The sequence below is a fragment of the Schistocerca piceifrons genome, chromosome 8 (genome assembly GCF_021461385.2).
Source record: "Schistocerca piceifrons isolate TAMUIC-IGC-003096 chromosome 8, iqSchPice1.1, whole genome shotgun sequence".
Taxonomy (NCBI): domain Eukaryota; kingdom Metazoa; phylum Arthropoda; class Insecta; order Orthoptera; family Acrididae; genus Schistocerca; species Schistocerca piceifrons.
The window spans coordinates 431,063,825-431,086,750 of NC_060145.1; the positions used below are offsets into that span (position 1 = coordinate 431,063,825).

Here is a 22,926-nt window from a genome sequence, read left to right on the forward strand (position 1 = left end):
TGTTGTTTTCTTTCAGTCTACTCATTCTCCTCCGTTGCGAAACTGCACATGCTTCTCGCTCCTCATATGTTTCAGTGCTTCGCTGTTCTCTCTATCTACTTCTTTTAAGTTCACCTCAGGCAATATCTCCACGTCTTTTAAGTTTCTTTATCCTATTAAATGTTAATATTACTTAACACACTAAAATTCCACACTACTTTCAGCAATTCACCGTCACTTAAATTTATTTCAATGTGTATCAGTTTTCTGTTGCTCGCTCTAATAAATATCAAGAAGTGTAATGGTTGGTTGGTTGATCTGGGGGAGGGGACAGAATAGCGATGTCGTCGGTCCCAAGAACGAAGTCGGCCGCGTCGTTTCAAAGCAACCATCTCGGTATTTGCCTGAAGCGATTTAGGAAAACCACGGAAAGCCAATATCAGGACCCGGGTTTTAACTGTCGGCCTCCCGAATGCGAGTCCAATGTGCCCCATCTTGCTCGGTGAAGGACAGGAAGGCATGCGTCTAAACACCACCTACGTACACCCTTCTGACTGGGGACATTTTCCTCCCTATAACAGGATAATGCAAAATTCGAGAACATTGTAGAATATTCTGGAACATTCTAGAACAGTCTCGACCATTCTACAAAATTACAGAACGTCCTAGAATATTCTCTAACCTTTGGATGATTCTATACCATTCTGGAACAGTTTCAAACCTTCTGGAGCAATGTACATCATTTCCGAGCATTCTAGAAAAGAGCCGGCCACAGCGAGCCAAACTTCGCGTTGGCGTGGTATGCGGGCCGCATGCGGGTCACGGCCCACCCTGTCTCCATTTTGCTTGTTCCTTCCCGCCAGTACTCTGTGCAGCGCGACGTTTCATTTAGTATTGCCGTGTCGCAGTTTTCGATCGTCACAACTCTCTTTAGTTCGGAATAATCGTAGTGTCAGCGCTGTTTATCCTTCGCTATGTCTTCGTGCTATGAAGGACATTCACAGTTTCAGTGGGTATTTGCACACAAAGAGGCGATCTATCGTCACAAGCCTTTAAAAATGAATGTGAATGACGGAAGAGGGGGGCGGGGGGTCAGAATTCTCAGTATCTGTTATGCAGTCGCATAAGCGACGAGTACTACGAATTTGCTATGAGACAATGTTATAAATCATACAGAAAGAACTTAAAGATTTCGGTGACAATGAAAGAGCAAAAGATTGCAATCCATAGACGGGATTCATTATTCATTACATCAAAAAGCGCTTTGTTCTTAAATTGCAGGCATGGAGTACACGAGAAAATTGGCGGTATGAATAGTAAAACTTCTGAAATCACACACATTATTCCACAATCAGGTGCATCAGTTTCTGATGAAGGTGAAGGAAGAGTATGCGTTAGTTAGGTCAAGGGGAATGATTTCTCGATTTAAAATCCGCTATTGTTGAATTAATCAAGAAAAATGGAGTACACGAATCATCCGTAAAAGTTTTCAGACCTCGCGTTTTAAGTGGACTTGACTGCACACTGGCCACAATAGGACATTACAAGGTGAGAAACAGCTTCTTTTTGATCTGATGGGAGTGCATTTAAAAAGAAACATAGTCGTAAGCTCACTGTTGTTAAAGAAAATGGGAGGTTTGTAGAATTACAAGGACAGTTTCCTAAACGTTTTGACGACGCTGTTAGTCTTACATCTTTTTTTAGCTCTTTTGGAAACCGTTTGTATTTTTAGCTGAAAGCTCCCCTGTGTGCGTCCACATGTACACTGAGGTCACAAAAGCGATGGGGTACCTCGTAATATCGTGTCGGGCCTGCTTTTGCCCGGCGTAGCGCACCAGACGTGGCGTGGCATGGACTGAACAAGTCGTTGGAGGTCCCCTGCAGAAATATTGAGCCACGCTGTCTCTATAGCCGTCCATAACTACGGAAGTGTTGCCGGTGCAGGACTTTGTGTACGAACTGACCTGCTGATTACGTCCCATAATTGTTCGATGGGAATCATGTCGGGCGATCTAGGTGTCCAAATAATTCATTCGAATTGTCCAGAATGTTCTTCAAATCAATTGCGAACAATTTTCGCCCGTTGACATGCCACATTGTCATCCATAAAAGTTCCATCTTTGAGTACATGAAGTCCATGAATAGCTGCACATGGTGCTCAAGTAGCCGAACATAACCATATCCAATCAATGATCGCTTACACAACCCACTCCATGTGAACACAGCCCAGACCATTGAGGAGCCACCCCCAGCTCGCACACAGCCTTGTCGATGACTTGAGTCCCTGACTTCATGGTGCCTGTGCCACACTGGAGCCACAGCCTCAGCTCTTACCGACTGAAATCGTGACTCATCTGAGCAGGCCACGGTTTGCCAATCACTAGGCTCCAACCGATATGGTCACGAGCCCAGGGGAGGCACTACTGCCGATGTTGTGCTGTTAGCAAAGGCACTTGCTGCCGTAACACATTAACGACACATTTCGCCTCACTGTCAAAACGGATACGTTCGTTGTACGTCCTACACTGTTTTCGGCGGTCATTTCACGTAGTGCTGCTTGTCAGTTAGCACTGACAGCTCTATGCAAACGCTGCTGCTCTCGGCCCTTAAGTGAAGGCTGTCGGCCATTGCGTTGTCGTTGATGAGTGGTAATGCCTGAATTGTGATATTCTCGGCACACTCTTGACACTGTGTATATCGAAATATAAAATTCGAGATGAAATGTCGCACTCGTTTAGCTAAAACTACCATTCCGCGTTCAAAGTTTGTTGATTTCCATCGTGCGGCCATAACCATGTCCCAAACTTTTCTACATGAAACATCTGAGCACAAGTGACAGCTCCGCCAATGCACTGGTCTTTTATTCCCCGTGCACTACCGCTATCTGTATATGTGCATATCGCTATGCCATGATTTTTGTCATCTCATTGTAATTTATTAAGATGTAACGTAATTCCCGTTTTAATGACAAATCCGTTTACGTTAAAACTGTGCAGGACGTCTACACTGCTTTCTTCAGCTAGAGTTTCCACGTCCCCACAGTGAGGCTCGAGAAGTTGTGCAACGTTTTTATCCACATATTTGTGTGCAATACCTTTATTCGATTATGAACCTAAATAACTCACCATTAAGTGGCAACTTGAGTGCGAAAATCTGTGAAATTGTCTGCGTCTATCCTTATGCCTCCTGTTGTACCAGACAAAAATTATGTCTTCAGCGAGCCAAAAATAATTACATAATTCTGAAGGTTTGTTTTATTTCCGATACACATTGTTGAGAAATATGAGATATAAGACTCAGTCGTATGCAGAGCGACTGTATTGTCATTTAAACGTGGCGCGTTTGCAGTTTCTCCCTGTCCCCCCCCCCCTCCCCCCCCCCCCCCCTCTCACCATCCTGTCAAGGAACAGAGAGCCGAGCGGAAATGTCTCTGCCTCTGCATGAAGTCAGGATATGTGCTCGGAACCTCCGAAACGTCAACGACGTCCTTAAAACATTCTTATAGTTCAGTTATTTATTCTCGGTGTTACCTAGTTGTCGTTCTTCTACACCAGCCTCGGGTATTGCAAAGAAAGCTGCTTGTTGGATTCTAGGTGACGTCCATCGAGTCAGCTCAGCGTTTGAACGCCCACGAGGCGATGTCTGCGACCCTGGCGGCGCGGCGGCTGCCCAGTGGTAGAGTGGTTGAGTGGTTCTCGTGCCGGCTGCGGAGTGTACTCCGTCCCATTCCGAATTGTACGATGAGTCTTGATGACCCACCTCCTATGTACGTGGTGTCGGTAGACGTGTAATGGCTTAGCTTCTCCTCGAAGGCGCCTAAGTGTTAAACAGGGAAGTAGACCCCGAGATCAAAAATGGCTCTGAGCACTATGGGACTTAGCATCTGAGGTTATCAGGCCCTTAGAACTTAGAACTACTTAAACCCAACTAACCTAAGGACATCACACACATCCATGCCCGGGGAAGGATTCGAACCTGCGACCGTAGCGGTCGCGCGGTTCCAGACTGAAGCGCCTAGAACCGCTCGGCCACTTCGGCCGGCAGACCCCGAGATCCCCTGTTGCTTGCTTCTGCAGTGAAGTCCGGTATTGGCTGCACTCTCCCTTTAAACAGTCTATCCCTCCAGCTCTTGTCGTGGGTTGATTATTTGGATCGATGTCATTCACAGTAATAGCACTCGATTCCATGATTACGATACTGTAGTGAATCTATATCCTAGATGCTCCAGCACAGTCTAAGAACTAGCGGAAGATCTTCTCAAAATGATGGCCTTAACCAAACGAACTTCATGCTGCTTGCCACCAACCACCTACAATGTAGAAACTGACTGTCTTCAGACATATTTACCATTAATTTAATGTCCAGAATATGGAATGTATGTACCTCAGATACATTTCTTACTTTATTCGTCTTTATCTAGGTTAAACAGAAAGCTGGAAAATCTGTGGTGCATCACACGGATAAAAAACATTTTAGAGAGTATACCTTAAGACTCAAGCCTAATGAAGTAATGACTTCAATTACTTAATGGAGAACTTTTTGTGGATGACAGAAAGTGCCCAACTAGGAGCGGCGTTAGAATGGATAAACATGCTATCCTGGTACCTGCTACTGGGCGGTGCAGTTGTTGAGTCTGCTGTTGCAGTCTGCAGGACCTTCTGTGTTCCAAATAGTACACCTGGTGATTATTTGGAATAGTGTGAGCCGGCTTCACAGCTGAAGTACTGCAATGCTGACGTAGTATCTGTGTAGTTTCCTCAGTGAATTATGCGTTGTGAATCTCTGCTCGTCGCCGACTTTTAGTTTCAAGTATTTCTTACAACAATGGCACTACGTTCGGTTTGAATTAATTGTGACTGTGTCCACAGCGAGCAGAACTTCTGTGAGGGACTGGTTGTCGTAGCTTGAGTCAGAATACCATTTCATTACGTATTCCTCACTACTGCAAAGATTCGCCTGTTTACACATTTTCTGGTGTCTGAAATAAACACTAGAAGTGACATGGTTAAAATAAGTGTATAACTGAACTATTGCTTATAAAATAAAAATATTACCCTAACTGATACGACAGAAATTAGAATAAAGTGGTAATTGCACGGTAGAACACGGCTGTCACCAAATTACAGTCCGCCGGCCACATTAGACGGCGACGTCAGTTCATTCGGTCCTCCGACAGTACTTGAATAAGTATGGGAAAACGTAGGGAAAGCGAGACAGTTTAAATTTAAATATTATGTTTAGAATACGAGGAGATCTACGGACGTGTGGAGGCCCCCCAGCCTCCTATGTGCTTTAAATTAAATATGTTCCATTTTAAATTGCTGTGTCTATATACTGCACAGAAAGATGATGTGCCCCACGCTCACCATTTTGTCAGTTACCTGCCCCTCAATGAAAAAAATTTACTGACCTCTCGTATAACATGTTAAATGAGCATATTCAGTTACAATAAAACATTTAAAATATTACAGCAACATATTGTTGTTGTTGTGATCTTCAGTCCACAGACTGGTTTGATGCAACTCTCCATGCTACTCAATCCTGTGCAATACTAAATTAGCGATCCCTTGATGCCTCAGAATACGTCCTGCCAACCGATCCCTTCTTCAAATTGTGCCACAAATTTCTCTTCTCCCCAATTCTATTCAGTATCTCCTCATTAGTTACGTGATCTACCCATATAATCTTCAGCATTCTTCTGTAGCACCACATTTCGAAAGCTTCTATTCTCTTCTTGTCCAAACTATTTGTCGTCCATGTTTCACTTCCATACATGGCTACACTCCATACAAATACTTTCAGAAACGACTTCCTGACACTTAAATCTATACTCGATGTTAACAAATTTCTCTTCTTCAGAAACGCTTTCCTTGCCATTGCCAGTCTACATTTTATATACTCCCTACTTCGACCATCATCAGTTATTTTGCTCCCCAAATAGCAAAACTTATTTACTACGTTAAGCGTCTCATATCCTAATCTAATTCCAGCAGCATCACCCGACTTAATTCGACTACATTCCATTATCAACGTTTTGCTTTTGTTGATGTTCCTCTTATATCCTCCTTTCAAGACACTGTCCACTCCGTTCAGCTGCTCTTCCAATCCCTTTGCTGTCTCTGACAGAATTACAATGTTATCGGCGAACCTCAAAGTTTTTATTCCTTCTCCATGGATTTTAATTCCTACTCCGAATTTTTTTTGTTTCTTTTACTGCTTGCTCAATATACAGATTGAATAACATCGGGGATAGACTACAACCCTTTCTCACTCCCTTCCCAACCGCTGCTTCCCTTTCTTGCCCCTCAACTCTTATAACTGCAATCTGGTTTTTGCACAAATTGTAAATAGCCTTTCGCTCCCTGTATTTTACCCCTGCCACCTTCAGAATTTGAAAGAGAGTATCCCAGTCAACATTGTCAAAAGCTTTCTCTAAGTCTACAAACGCTAGAAACGTGGGTTTGCCTTCCTTAATCTATCTTCTAAGATAAGTCGTAGGGTCAGTATCGCCTCACGTGTTCCAACATTTCTACGGAATCCAAACTGATCTTCCCTGAGGTCGGCTTCTACCAGTTTTTCCATTCGTCTGTAAGGAATTCGTGATAGTATTTTGCAGCAGCGACTTATTGAACTGATAGTTCGGTAATTTTCACATCTGTCAACACCTGCTTTCTTTGGGATTGGAATAATTATATTCGTCTTGAAGTCTGAGGGTATTTCGCCTGTCTGATACATCTTGCTCACGAGATGGTAGAGTTTTGTTAGGCCTGGCTCTCTCAAGGCTATCAGTAGTTCTAATGGAATGTTGGTCTACTCCCGTGGCCTTAAAATATTGTAGTATGTTAATACTTTTCACTTCTACTGTAAATACAACGCTATCAGTTACTCTTCCTTGATAAAGGAAAATGTAAAAATGACGTTCCTCTGAGCGCTGCACACAGAAGAAAGTAATAGTACATCTTATTTATTTTCCTGTAATTAATTCATGTTCTATGTCGCTTTCGTAGATGAACAAAGAATACCTATATCTGTACGTCAGCCAGAGCCGGTCCCGCCACTGAGTTTATCTCTGACCAGCTGTCGATGAGGGATCGCTGTAGCTAGCCAAATGGTTCAAATGGCTCTGAGCACTATGGGACTTAACATCTGTGGTCATCAGTCCCCTAGAACTTAGAACTACTTAAACCTAACTAACCTAAGGACATCACACACATCCATGCCCGAGGCTGCATTCGAACCTGCGACCGTAGCAGTCACGCGGTTCCAGACTGAAGCGCCTAGAACCGCACGGCCACACGTGCCGGCTGTAGCTAGCCCTTGCACATTCTTGCACTAACAAGTGGCCGTCACAACTGTCCGAGAAACACTTGGTGTCATTTTCCGTATTGAAAGGTCTAGTAGTGTAGTAAACCATTTTATCATTTGCTATTATCTCCTACTGTATAACGACCGCACCAACATCTTCTTCTTCTTTTTTGCTTGTTACCTTTTCCCGAGATCTGCAATTTTAAATGTTGTAATCGTATTGCCTTCCTGTCGACACCCCCCCCCTCCCCCCTCCCCCCTCCCCCAGGAAGAAATTCGTGCAGCCAATTTGTCCAGCTCTAGAGTAGATCTGATGTTCTGTTGTGAACTAGTCGACATAAAAGTTTTCTGGGTTTGGTACCGCGTCATAATGTAAAAACTACTGCTGCTATAGAAAAGCCAACGTTTCGGCCACGATTGCAGCGGCCTTCTTCTGGGTCTAATGGTGGCCGAAACGTTGGCTTTTCTATAGCAGCAGTAGTTTTTACATTATAACGCGATACCAAACCCAGAAAACTTTTATGTCGACTGACTCTGGCCGCGGAAGCCTACGCAATTATGTTGTGAACTACTTGATACACAATAGCAAGGAGAGGTGGGCTAAACAGTGGTGCAGCAGCTGTCGTTATATGGAAGCTGGACAGGAGCGGAAATGATTAGCGAATACACTAAACAGAAGTTTTGCATAACTTTTAGCTTTCTCCAAGCATCGCGAAGAAACTTTACAAAAGCACAAACAGCAATAAAGTCCAGCTATTAAAAGAAGCAAACTTAAGAGTGTCATGCAGTGGGAGACTCCCACCACTAATGTACGAGCAAACTGTCGATGGCTAAGACTGAATACTGGAGACCGTCGAACACTGCGACTGAGACTGGGCCGCGTAGCTGCAGCCGGCCACGATGTATCGCGGTGGCAGTGGGCGCTCATCATTGGATCCGCCGGGTCCCCGCACCATCCCTATCGGTGTCTGGAGGCTGCTAGAGGCGGTATCGATCTATGATACAGCATGATCGAGTGTGTCTTCCAAGGGTTTTTGTCGCGTGTGTCTGAAGTGGGGTGTTGGTAGTAGACCTGTATTTACCTAGTCGGATATGAGAAACCGCCTGAAATCCACATCAAGGCTGGCCAGCTCACCAGCCCTCGTCCTTATTCCATGAGGCGGACTTGATCCAGGGCCAGCTCGTCTCCCTACGTCCTGGCTCTCGCCTAACTGGGCAGTTCATAGCACGCCATCCAACTGTATTTTTATAATGTATATCCAATGAAAGTTCTAACTGCAATGTAAATATGTACATATGACAAGTTATAACTTGTACTTTCTCGTTTTACTTTTTATTTTATTTGATCTTTTTATTCTCTCTCCTGGACATTAATTACTGATTCTTATTTGTGTTTTAACGATGTTACGTCTTCTCTGTTTTTGGGACACTTGTAAATAGCCATACACCTGAAACTATGCGGTAATGAAAAATACGAAATAAAACGACATCCTGATCCAAGATACGAAAGATAGTGCGTCAGATTACCATTATGCAAAACAATGTACGAACTTTGGCTACCTTATTTATAGAGGCGCGTGTCAGTGGCGAGCCACCAAGAAATTATGATGCCTACCACTAGTGCATACCCGTAATGCCGCTAACTGAGCCTTATTACTAACGTCACTTAACTTTTCAAAGCAGTTACATCAAGTAGCAGCAAAAAAGAAATTACCAGACTTTAGTCTGTCGCCGGCCAGTGTGGCAGAGCGGTTCTAGGCGCTGCAGTCTGGAACCGCGCGACAGCTACGGTCGCAGGTTCGAATCCCGCCTCGGGCATGAATGTGTGTGATGTCCTTAGGTTAGTTAGGTTTAAGTAGTTCTAAGTTCTAGGGGACTGATGACCTCAGATGTTAAGTCCCATAGTGCTCAGAGCCATTTTCTTTGTAGTCTGTCTGTAAACTGAAGAGCTTGTGGAAGGGGAATTTGCCCTTCCTGTAAGAACACTTCCACTACCATACCACTGCAGGGTACTATTCAGTGGTTTACGTAGATTCTGTTGATGCACCTTGCTTGTCTTAGGGAAATTAGTTACTAATTTATGTTTCCATGTATTGTCAACAAATGAAGTTACTGTGTCTGAGCACTGCATTCCCGCTTATTTAAAAGATGTGTTGTGGAAGCAACGGTATAACATTGGAAAACAGCCCATACGTGCTCATTGTGATGTTCTTGGGTAGAGAGAATGGGAAATCGCCTGCTCTCTCTTCATTTTGCCTACAAATTGTAACAGAGTTAGTCAAATATTTCTCAAACAAATAACGACACCTTTTTTTCTTTTTTTGACAAGGACCCAACTTCAACCGGCTGCTGAACGAGAACTGGAGTGAGTTCTGGGCGGCGCTCAGGCCAACCTTCCAGGAGAGCTTCGGGCTGCTCTTCCTGGACTTCGCCCGCAAGGTCTTCCAGAAGGTCTCGCTCGACGAGATCTTCCCGCAGTAGGAGGTGCCGGCTCGTGGCGCCCATTCTAACGCCTTGTTTGTAGCTGTTGTACTGCATGTATCTCTAATAAAGCTAGTTTTCAAGTTGTTTATGTTTACTGTTTTGCTGTCACACGGAACCACGTGCTGTCTGCAAGCTTCGAAAGGGCATACATTCTGTAAGAAAAATTCTTGGTTAAATGTTCGAGCGGAGTGAAAACAAGACTTTTCATAGCCAATCAAAGATTGGGAAATGGAGAAAGAAGGCATAAAATTGACCAGTGTGAAGTTTAGTTTTGAGAAACAATATTTAATTGTTTTAAGTCATCCGAGATAGTTTAGAAAAATTTAATTAGTGATTTGAGGGACAATTACCCAGTCAATTTTTGAAAAAATTTTCATAGTCAAACGAAGACTGAGAAATTCACAAATGAGATGTCAAATTCACCAGCATGGAATCTAGTTTCGCAGTAAATTATGTAATACTGTGAAAGCGATAGTTGCTATTTAAATCAAGTTTCAAGAATTTCATTCCTTTAAGCCTAGCTAATTTTCTTGCAGCAAGTTGAATTGATGAGAGAATCGATTTTTAAAATGACTTCCTTTCAAGTTCTAAATTTAGGGCATTTCATGAACAGTGACGGTAGGAAATGAGTTGTAAGTGAGAACATGTCTTCTGAATAAAACCTCAAAATAAAAAAAAAACTTTCGAAAAAAAAATTATCAGATTTTTGCGAAATGGTTTATCTAAAAGCAAGAGATAAAATAAGTTAGAGAAACATTTTAAATGCATCTGAATGAAGCTCAAAACCATGTACAGCAAATCAGGTGTGTCAAATATTTGTCTAATTTATTTTATTTCTTACTTTTACACAAATAATTTCACAACAAAATTGATTGGTATTAGGAAAAAGACATTATTATGTTTAATATCATCAAATTTATATTGGACACTTAGGTTGAGTATGTCCCGATGTTAAGAATCTGGACAGAACAATACCATTTATGACAACTGCAAGAACTAGATGTACTTCTGACTTGACCGCATCTTTATTTTCATGTTACAATATTTCCCTCACACCTCAAAAATTTAAGATGTTCACTTGCTTAATCCCTTCTTGTATCTATTTGCCGCTACAGAATCGTCTGTTGTTGTTGTTGTGGTCTTCAGTCCTAAGACTGGTTTGATGCAGCTCTCCATGCTACTCTATCCTGTGCAAGCTTTTTCATCTCCCAGTACCTACTGCAACCTACATCCTTCTGAATCTGCTTAGTGTATTCATCTCTTGGTCTCCCTCTACGATTTTTACCCTCCACGCTGCCCTCCAATACTAAATTGGTGATCCCTTGATGCCTCAGAACATGTACTACCAACCGATCCCTTCTTCTGGTCAAGTTGTGCCACAAACTTCTCTTCTCCCCAATCCTATTCAATACTTCCTCATTAGTTATGTGATCTACCCATCTAATCTTCAGCATTCTTCTGTAGCACCACATTTCAAAAGCTTCTATTCTCTTCTTGTCCAAACTATTTATCGTCCATGTTTCACTTCCATACATGGCTACACTCCATACAAATACTTTCAGAAACGACTTCCTGACACTTAAATCTATACTCGATGTTAACAAATTTCTCTTCTTCAGAAACGATTTCATTGCCATTGCCAGCCTACATTTTATATCCTCTCTACTTCGACCATTATCAGTTATTTTGCTCCCCAAATAGCAAAACTCCTTTACTACTTTAAGTGCCTCATTTCCTAATCTAATTCCCTCAGCATCACCCGACTTAATTAGGCTACATTCCATTATCCTTGTTTTGCTTTTGTTGATGTTCATCTTATATCCTCCTTTCAAGACACTGTCCATTCCATTCAACTGCTCTTCCAAGTCCTTTGCTGTCTCGGACAGAATTACAATGTCATCGGCGAACCTCAAAGTTTTTATTTCTTCTCCATGAATTTTAATACCTACTCCGAATTTTTCTTTTGTTTCCTTTACTGCTTGCTCAATATACAGATTGAATAACATCGGGGAGAGGCTACAACCCTGTCTCACTCCCTTCCCAACCACTGCTTCCCTTTCATGTCCCTCGACTCTTATAACTGCCATCTGGTTTCTGTACAAATTGTAAATAGCCTTTCGCTCCCTGTATTTTACCCCTGCCACCTTTAGAATTTGAAAGAGAGTATTCCAGTCAACATTGTCAAAAGCTTTCTCTAAGTCTACAAATGCTAGAAACGTAGGTTTGCCTTTCCTTAATCTTTCTTCTAAGATAAGTCTTAAGGTCAGTATTGCCTCACGTGTTCCAGTGTTTCTACGGAATCCAAACTGATCTTCCCCGAGGTTGGCTTCTACTAGTTTTTCCATTCGTCTGTAAAGAATTCGTGTTAGTATTTTGCAGCTGTGACTTATTAAGCTGATAGTTCGGTAATTTTCACATCTGTCAACACCTGCTTTCTTTGGGATTGGAATTATTATATTCTTCTTGAAGTCTGAGGGTATTTCGCCTGTCTCATACATCTTCCTCACCAGATGGTAGAGTTTTGTCAGGACTGGCTCTCCCACGGCCGTCAGTAGTTCCAATGGAATATTGTCTACTCCGGGGGCTTTGTTTCGACTCAGGTCTTTCAGTGCTCTGTCAAACTCTTCACGCAGTATCATATCTCCCATTTCATCTTCATCTACATCCTCTTCCATTTCCATAATATTGTCCTCAAGTACTTCGCCCTTGTATAGACCCTCTATATACTCCTTCCACCTTTCTGCTTTCCCTTCTTTGCTTAGAACTGGGTTTCCATCTGAGCTCTTGATATTCATACAAGTCGTTCTCTTATCTCCAAAGGTCTCTTTAATTTTCCTGTAGGCGGTATCTATCTTACCCCTAGTGAGATAGGCCTCTACATCCTTACATTTGTCCTCTAGCCATCCCTGCTTAGCCATTTTGCACTTCCTGTCGATCTCATTTTTGAGACGTTTGTATTCCTTTTTGCCTGTTTCACTTACTGCATTTTTATATTTTCTCCTTTCATCAATTAAATTCAATATTTCTTCTGTTACCCAAGGATTTCTACTAGCCCTCGTCTTTTTACCTACTTGATCCTCTGCTGCCTTCACTACTTCATTCCTCAAAGCTACCCATTCTTCTTCTACTGTATTTATTTCCCCCATTCCTGTCAATTGCTCCCTTATGCTCTCCCTGAATCTCTGTACCACCTCTGGTTCTTTCAGTTTATCCAGGTCCCATCTCCTTAAATTCCCACCTTTTTGCAGTTTCTTCAGTTTTAATCTACAGGTCATAACCAATAGATTGTGGTCAGAGTCCACATCTGCCCCTGGAAATGTCTTACAATTTAAAACCTGGTTCCTAAATCTCTGTCTTACCATTATATAATCTATCTGATACCTTTTAGTATCTCCAGGGTTCTTCCATGTATACAACCTTCTTTCATGATTCTTAAACCAAGTGTTAGTTATGATTATGTTGTGCTCTGTGCAAAATTCTACCAGGCGGCTTCCTCTTTCATTTCTGTCCCCCAATCCATATTCACCTACTATGTTTCCTTCTCTCCCTTTTCCTACACTCGAATTCCAGTCACCCATGACTATTAAATTTTCGTCTCCCTTCACAATCTGAATAATTTCTTTTATTTCATCATACATTTCTTCAATGTCTTCGTCATCTGCAGAGCTAGTTGGCATATAAACTTGTACTACTGTAGTAGAATCGTCTGCCAACGGTAATTTTTACTACCATAGAGGCAGAAATTAAGCGCACAGGTCATTCCTGCGATCAGCTGATCAGTCTTCAACAATAATTCATGGACCTGAATCTTGTCACCTAGCATTATCATGCCCAAAATTACCATGATTGTGGCTGAAATTCCAATTAATCCATCTGGGTTATAATTGCATAAAAATCGATTTTGTAGTTCGTTGCGGTCACTGGCTACCTTCGCCACGCGCAACGCGCGCTAAACCGTGTCGTCCTAGGAAACCAGCCACATATTTATCACTGCAATGAAAATTGAATTTTACGATTGCAGCCCCATTCTGATGACATTCAACGATGAGCGAAGTATCGGAAATACCTCTTCTTGACAGCTGTGGCTCTGGAAAAATGAATATCTGTATCCTTCTTACGACTGGTCATAATTTTCCTCATAAAATCTCTCATACCCCTTACAGCTACCGGTACGTTGAAATCGCAGTTTTCCACATCAGATTCATACCTCCCTTACTACCTAGCATATTCATTTCCTCTGCACATCTTGGAACAGTGACCACAGTAACTTTACATGCCATAACATACTTTATAAGTCTACTGATCACAGGGAAACCATCACACATTCCTTATTAGGTATAATACTTCGCCAGTAACTGAATGCTGATGGTACCAAACAAAACAGCGAAAATTCTGGGATGGACGGACATGCTCCATATGTTTTTTCTTGCGAGAGGTATCAGTACGTCTCAGTAAGAGAGTCATAATCGTCTTTTAAGACACCAGCTATTAAAAACATGATCGCAGCGGCTGTGATACTGACGCCCTGCATAAAAAGCGGTCTGCCACACACAAGTATCGCTAACAATATCCATGTTAAAAACTATACACGCTTTATAAACCGAGATACAGTATTGCTTCCGAATGAAGTGGTCTTCCGGACAAATACCGTGACATTGAATATAGACGGCGGTCGCGTGGTGTGTATTGACAAACGGACACTGCGCGTGCAAGTCTCCAGCGGTGTGAGCTCTTAATAAAATGACCCTATTCACCGTATTTTGAAAGCGATTCGACTAAGGAACATGGTATTAAGCCGATATTTGCATCTTCCTCCTGCCGTTGCTAGACATTTCCCACGTTACCAAACTGTATTTTTAATGCATCCTACCTCAATGCATGCAGTCTGTGTAGTAGAGGTTCTGCGAAATATCCATGGGCTTATAGGCGAGAGAGTATGATGGTTGATTGAGAATGATGGTTCTTATGTACAAGATACAACAGCACATTAATTGCATGGTATAGTATAGCAGTGTGCTCCAATACACCGTTTTGCATAGCTGCAGTACTGTCGAAAATAAAGTACAAGTGGTTGAAATCGAGACTTCGCAATTGATAATATGCGTGCAGAGTCTTTATGTGTATGTATGTACACTACTGGCCATTAAAATTGCTACACCACGAAGATGACGTGCTACAGACGCGAAATTTAACCCACAGGAAGAAGATGCAGTGATATGCAAATGATTAGCTATTCAGAGCATTCACACAAGGTTGGCGCCGGTGGCGACACCTACAACGTGCTGACATGAGGAGTTTACAACCGATTTCTCATACACAAACAGCAGTTGACCGCCGTTGCCTGGTGAAACGTTGCTGTGATATCTCGTGTAAGGAGGAGAAATGCGTACCATCACGTTTCCGACTTTGATAAAGGTCGGATTGTAGCCTACCGCGATTGCGGTTTATCGTATCGCGACATTGCTGCTCGCGTTGGTCGAGATCCAATGACTGTTAGCAGAATATGGAATCGGTGGGTTCAGGAGGGTAATAGGGAACGCCGTGCTGGATCCCAACGGCGTCGTATCACTAGCAGTCGAGATGACAGGCATCTTATCCGCATGGCTGTAACGGATCGTGCAGCCACGTTTCGATTCCTGAGTCAACAGATGGGGACGTTTGCCAGACAACAACCATCTGCACGAACAGTTCGAGGACATTTGCAGCAGCACGGACTATCAGCTCGGAGACCATGGCTGCGGTTACTCTTGACGCTGGATCACAGACAGGAAGGGCCTGCGATGGTGTACTCAACGACAAACCTGGTTGCACGAATGGCAAAACGTCATTTTTTCGGATGAATCCAGGTTCTGTTTACAGCATCATGATGGTCGCATCCGTGTTTGGCGACATCGCGGTGAACGCACATTGGAAGCGCGTATTCGTCATCGCCATACTGGCGTATCACCCGGCGTGATGGTATGGGGTGCCATTGGTTACACGTCTCGGTCAGCTCTTGTTCGCATCGTTATATTTGACATGTGTTACGAAACGTGGCTCTACCCTTCATTCGATCCCTGCGAAACCCTACATTTCAGCAGGATAATGCACGACCGCATGTTCCAGGTCCTGTACGGGCCTTTCTGGATACAGAAAGTGTTCGACTGCTGCCGTGGCCAGCATATTCTGCAGATCTCTCACCAACTGAAAACGTCTGGTCAATGGGGGCCGAGCAACTGGCTCGTCACAATACGCCAGTCACTACTCTTGATGAACTGTAGTATCGTGTTGATGCTGCATGGGCAGGTGTAGCTGTGCGCGCCATCCAAGCTCTGTTTGACTCAATGCCCAGTCGTATCAAGGCCGTTACTACGGCCAGAGGTGGTTGTTCTGGGTACTGATTTCTCAGGATCTATGCACCCAAATAGCGTGAAAATGTAATGACATGTCAGTTGTAGTATAATATATTTGTCCAATGAATACCCGTTTATCATCTGCATTTCTTCTTGGTGTAGCAATTTTAATGGCCAGTAGTGTATGTAGAGCCGTCAACGGTAGATGGTTGCGGATCGGACGCATAACTTGCTAACTGTTCATCTATAAACGACCCTGCAGGGGAGACGCCCTCTGTAACTAGAGGGGGAGAGAGAGGGAGAAAGAGAGGAGAGAGAGAGAGAGAGAGAGAGAGAGAGAGAGAGGGAGAAGGCCGAAGATGCTACCTGCAGTCGACGCACTTCAACTAACGAATAACTTACTGCTGGAGTAATAAAAATAATTACCCGAAAGATACATTTGGAAATGTCCAGACAGGTTTGTGAATATGTATCAGAGGTGAAAAGTGTAAATAGAAATAGCGAACCACATCATATACTTACGGAAAAAAGTCTGAGCAGCAGCAGAAACGAACTCTGCACACCTGTCAGCTCCCTGTGACAGATCCCTGCACAATGGAGTGGAAGTCAAATGAACATGCAGAGCTGTTTCCAGACTCTGAGTTTCCATCAAGTGCGGCACCACAAGAGTCTGCACACAAGCTCTCTGATTGGTTGGAGCAGTACACGGAATTATTTCCAGACTGCGAGTTTTCAATACATCCATCATTTGCACCCCTCGTTGAGCCTCATATAGGTACAAAGCGACAGTTACTATAGTTTTCATCGTGGTCCTATCCAAAATGCATGCATGTGAATCATCTGGAAGAGGGGAAATCTTAGGAGTCTTTAGTAGGTTGGTATATAATACACGCAAATACGAGTATTCTCGCAGAAAATCAAGCGGCTCACGGGTATGCCAGCCATATGACCATATACGTATGGATGACTGTCGAAAAGATATGAAAAATGACGTAAGTGTCGCACACTTTCGGTTTGTTAATACACACCCCGCTATCATCGTCTATATTCAATGAGTAGCAGTGAGGGAGAGAGATAATGTGAATTGTTCAAAGCTAATGCACGTTTAGCCGCACCAGAAATTGTACGTCCAGGAACGCAGGCAGATATGGATGCGTGCGGGTTAAGAAACTCTGTGGCAGTTCCGGAACATTGATTGAAGATTCATTCGTCTGCGTTCTGGTATGTCTTGATATTTACCTCGTCTCTCCAGCGATGTACAACAATGCCGGTGTGCCTGCGTCGGCTGTTCTCTCTTCGTGTTGACTTTTTCTCCGGAAACGCCCATTTAAAAATCCAAGTCCTCATCGCATCGGGATGTAGAGTTTACGACGTTACTCGGTAGGGGAATGAAAACTCGCGACTTCCTCATATTTAACTTTTAAGACAATATTGGAAGAGTTCAAGTACATATATCTTTATCGCACCAGCGCAAAAGTTTCAATTTTCTGCCAGCTTATTGCATAAAAATGAATTTATTTATGAAAATACAAAGTACAGTCACCAACAAACTTTACATATTCACATACTCCTTTACCTTTCACCCAAATGAATACAGACTCATTTAAAGATATTTTTCTCTTATTACAAGTATACAAAGACAATGCAGAAGGCGACAAATATGCAGATTTACCAAAGTCTTTATTAGCAAGTTCTGCCATATGGTAGGTACGATAGGCAATGATGCCTCTATCAACAAAACTTTCAAGTCCAGGTACGTTAGGAACTCCAGTACCTCCACGTACAATGGCTACAGTCAGCCAACCGTTACCATGATCAAAAGTATCATTAATGTCAATACTAAAATTAAGTCTACAACCACAGAAAACACAAGGTCCGTCGACAAGTGCAGTAGCAGCAACACTCTTAACTGGTATGCGGTTCTTCTTATCTCCAGCTGTTGTGGCGAACTCGACGTTCTCGATGGTTTTATAGACTGTCTGTTTAGAATGGCGACGAATTCTCCTGCAAGGCATCGTCTCCCCCCCCCCCCCCCCCCCGCATGATCCATATCAATGGACGTCAGTATACAGTGGTGGTGTATTACACTATTTGCACCTCTTTTTGTACTTTAAACTCTTGGCTTGTCAGCGTACTGAGACCTTTATTGGTAGCCACGTTTACCTCGTGTACTCCCGGAACGTGTCATAATATAAACATTTTGTGTAACGTACACCATACAGATTAATAGTACTGCTATTTATAAAAAAAATTTAAGGAATGCGTCAACAGGTGCGTTTAAATTCAGCGTCTGCAGTTTGATTATTGGAATCGAACCGCTGCTATTGCAGCATTGTCCAGTGCATGCACCTCACGTGACGTACGCTGCGCACACACTTGATTTTGTGGACGCTGTGATTAAACTGAGATGTCCATGAGTGTGCTACAATTTCTCTTCTTTACCCGAAGTCGATAAAGGTGTTCATCTCATTGGTGCAGCGTGGTGTGCTGAGGCTTGTGCATCGTGGAACCATCGAAGCTGAGGCGATAAGGTTCGTCGTTTACGGCCCAGGCATTTGCTCCTGTCGTAAACCACGCTATCATCATCCCGAAGGCACTTGAATGGGTTCAAGGTAAGAGTCCAGTGCCTTCATTCGTTTGCATACCATCTCTGTAGTAGAATATCTTGTCGAAACACTAGTCCACTGTGGATATAAATGTTCATTACTGACCAACACTGGCACACGTTATTTGCGGGAACACACAGAGAACTACGGGTTTCAAACCTTCACAAAATGTTCGTAGCACATTTACAGTCATTAGTTCACATACGCAATCCTGGAAAACATATTCAGCTTTACATTGCCTCATACAGATAGTTTTTACACTTTATCATTGTTATGTTACGATAACTTAAGTATTTACCTTTTAAAATATATTGACACGCAGGGTCTGCGTATTTATTACTCCGTCCAGAAATATTTTCATACGTAATTTACATTTCTTTACATAAATATTGCACAAAAATTTATATTAATACTGTACAGAAATTATACATAGAAGACAATGTTAGGAACATTTTTTGTTATTCTATGTCCCGTAACATTTTTCCGTTTTTACACTACAATCTGTATCACATTTTGAATGTTCATTTGTAAACAATCTATAGTCATCTTGTTGTTGTTGTGGTCTTCAGTCCTGAGACTGGTTTGATGCAGCTCTCCATACTACTCTATCCTGTGCGAGCTTCTTCATCTCCCAGTAAGTACTTCAACCTACATCCTTCTGAATCTGCTTAGTGTTTTCACCTCTTGTTCTCCCTCTATGATTTTTACTCTCCACGCTGCCCTCAAATACTAAATTGGTGATCCCTTTATGCCTCAGAACCATCTTATCTTACTTTAATATTACACAGGTTGTCATTTTTTCAATCTAATTTTCCAGTGGTGACAAAATATTCGCATACAACATTATCACTTGATGTTTATGAGTTTTGTGTTCATACATCGCACTGACGAGAGTATCCATCGCTGATGCTGAAGGAAAGAAAGCTTCATAACATGAAATCGCAATAAGCCTACAAAACTGCGCCTCTGACAAGTTTACTGGTATGCATCTACTGGTCTACAGGAAATGTTATGGACAGAAAGAAGTGTTCATTTTTAGCCTGCTACTGGAATGCTTCGTTCATCACGAGAGAACTATTGAGTACATAATTTCATGACTGTCTACTCGCGTTAATCCACTTACTTCGTGTTTACTACCTACTGGCACATTCTGACACTACAGTATTGTGTTGTACAAGTGTCATCATCGACTGTAAACACTGTCGGTGACTTATACTTCATTTTCCTACGTGATATCACTGTTTTGTATTCTGTTGTGCATGAACATGTCTCCACGAGCATTGTTCCAACGACCAAGTGTAAAATAATTCAATATATTACAGTTATACATCTACATACATACTCCGCAAGGTACGGTATGGTGCACGGTGGAGGGCAATTCGTACCATCACTATTCATTTCCTATCCTGTCCATGCGGCGGATGCAGCAAAGACATCAAGGTTCGAGGAGGACGACCGTGCAGCAACTTAGCCGGCGAGCGGCCATCTCGAGGCTGAGAGCGATACGAGGACAAGAAGAGCAATAACGCGTCCTCCCGAGAATGCGACTCTTTCAACTTCAACATTTGTGACTTGAAAGTCCGGACCAATCGTTCAGCGGCACCGTTTGACTGAGGCGAAAACGGCGCGGATGGCAGATGTTGAATACCATTGGCCTTGCAGAATGACTGAAATTCTGCGGACATGAATTGCGGGCCATTGTCGGAAACAATAGTCTGTGGAAGACCTTCAATGCAAAAGATAGCGGATAACGCTTGGATGGTGGCAGATGACGTCGTGGAAGACATCCGGACAACAAAAGGAAAATTACTGAATGAATCCACCACAACCAACCATCGAGCATTCCAGAATGGACCAGCAAAATCGATGTGTACGCGTTGCCAAGGGGAAGTGGCTTTCGGCCACGCAAAGAATTTCCGCGGTGGTGCGGATTGTTGTTCGGCACACGCCATGCAAGAAGAGCACATATTCGTAATTGCAGCATCGATTCCGTACCAAGTACAGTGCTGACGAGCAAGTTGTTTCGTTTGCACTATACCCCAATGTCCTTGGTGGAGAAGCCGTAAGACAGAGGACTGTAACGAACGTGGAACCACGACTCTGGACTGATCATTGTCAGAACGCAACAGCAAAACACCACGTCGAACAAAAAGTCTCTCCTTGAGAGCAAAAAATCGGCGAACCAACGGATCCTCGATCCGTGATTTCGACAAGGGCCATTGCGTAGCAACAAAACGCAAAACGGTAGCAAGGACAGGGTCAGCAGCGGTGGCTGTAGCTACACGACGAAAATCAATCGGAAACGACTCGACCACGTCATCGGTTTCCGCATCAATGAACATGCAAGCAAGTTCGGAAGAATCGCATGCTCTATCCTCAGCAACAGGCAAACGGGACAACGCATCGGCGTTTCCGTGCTTAGCAGTGGACCGATACAAGATATCGTAGCGGTACTGCGAGAGGAAAATAGACCAGCGAATGAATTTCTGCGCATTCCGTCGTCCAGACAAACGGAACACCTTTACGGCGTAAGCGATGAAGCGGAGCTGAAATGGAAGAGGCATGGGGGATAGATTTAAGATAATAATTTATTTTACCCAGCACACTCTGTAGCTGCTTCAAATTCTGCGACGAAGGCAAATCTTGTATGGCACGGAGGTGCTCGGGACTGGGATGTATGCCTTGGGCATTGATTACATGTCCCAAATATGGTAAGTCACGAGCAAAAAACACACATTTGTCCTTCCGCAAGCGAAGACCATTTTGTCACAAGACCTGAAATAATGTTCGGAGGTTGGCTAAATGTTCTTCTTCCGTCATTCTGGAGATCACAATATCTTCCAGATAGTTTGCTGCAGTAGGGACCGAGGCACAAACAGTTTGCAGATATTGCTGAAACAATGCAGGGGCGGATGCACACCCAAATGGCAATCTTTTGAATCGGTACAAACCAAGATGTGTATTAACCACCAAGACGCGCTGGGATTCGTCGTCCACTGGTATTTGCAAGTACGCATCTGCTAGGTCAAACTTCGAAAAATATTTACCCGGGCACAGTTTGTCAAAAAGATCTTCAGGGCGGGGTAAAGGATAAGTTGCAATCACTAGTTGTGGATTCACTGTTGCCTTGAAGTCCACACAAAGTCTCAATTTTCCGGAAGGTTTTGGCAAAATTACTAAGGGTGATGCCCAGAGAGAAGCCTGCACACGTTCAATCACACCTTGTGACTCCAAATCGTGTAAGGTTCTTGCGACCTCATCACGCAATGTGTGGGGAACATTGCGCGCTCGGAAAAATTTCAGTTGCGCGTTGACTTTCAGTTCCAAATGTGCTTTATAGTTCTTAGCGCAACCAAGGCCCGGTGCAAAAATGTCTGCAAATTCTTCACATAGACGAGAAACACTGGCGGAAGGCACAGTCTGGTTCACTGATAGGACCTGATTTACTATAGACAAGTTAAACAACTGAAATAAATCTAAACCAAACAAGTTCACTGCAGAAGAAGAACGAAGGACGTAAAATGACACAAGTTTTGTTTGTCCCTTGTATGTGGCAAGAAGGCTGCACTGTCCTAACACAGGGATATTCTGACCGGAATAACTGTTTAACGTAACATTTGCGGCACGCAACGGAGGTGTGCCCAGTTGTTTGTACGTGTCTCTATTGATTAAAGAAACCGCAGCTCCAGTATTGAGCTGGAATGGTATCACGTGGCCAAGAATGTCCAAGTCCACAAAAAGTTTATTGTCCTGCTGACGACAAGAGCGACTGTCTCGCGCAATTTGAACAGACACTGGTACAGAATCACTTGCTTATTGACGTGATTTCCGGCGACGTCGACGCACACTTTTTGTGGGGCGAACACAGTCACTGTTAGAGAGATTATCACTGGGCAGAGTGGAATTAACTACATGAATTTCCATGGGCGAAGGTTCACGAGCCTGAGTGTTCTTGGTTCGATTCCGGCGCGAAGCAAAGGGCCTGGAATGGTTGTGAGTGTCCGATCTGAGCTTTTTCTGGCAAACACTCTGAACATGTTCTTTTTTATTACAGAAAAAGCAAATAGCGTGGCGTGACGGGCAATTCTCACGCGAATGTCTAGTAGCACTCCGCGGGCATGATTTTAGCACTGCATTTGCTTGCTGCCGCGGGACACGTGGCTGAGAGCCTGGCGGCAGCTGCGCGGTCGAGCGCGAGGGCTGTTTACTGTTCCGTGCAG

General features: G+C 43.3%; 1 protein-coding gene across 1 annotated transcript in view; it reads left to right on the forward strand.

Moving 5' to 3' along the window:
• Positions 1-9,851, forward strand: part of LOC124712424 (protein takeout-like) — a 59,038-nt gene extending 49,187 nt beyond the window's left edge. The window contains exon 6 of the mRNA XM_047242717.1: positions 9,614-9,851. Coding sequence (XP_047098673.1) covers positions 9,614-9,765 — 152 coding nt within the window. The 3' untranslated portion in view covers positions 9,766-9,851. The remainder of the gene's footprint in view (positions 1-9,613) is intronic.
• The last annotated feature ends 13,075 nt before the right edge of the window (positions 9,852-22,926 follow it).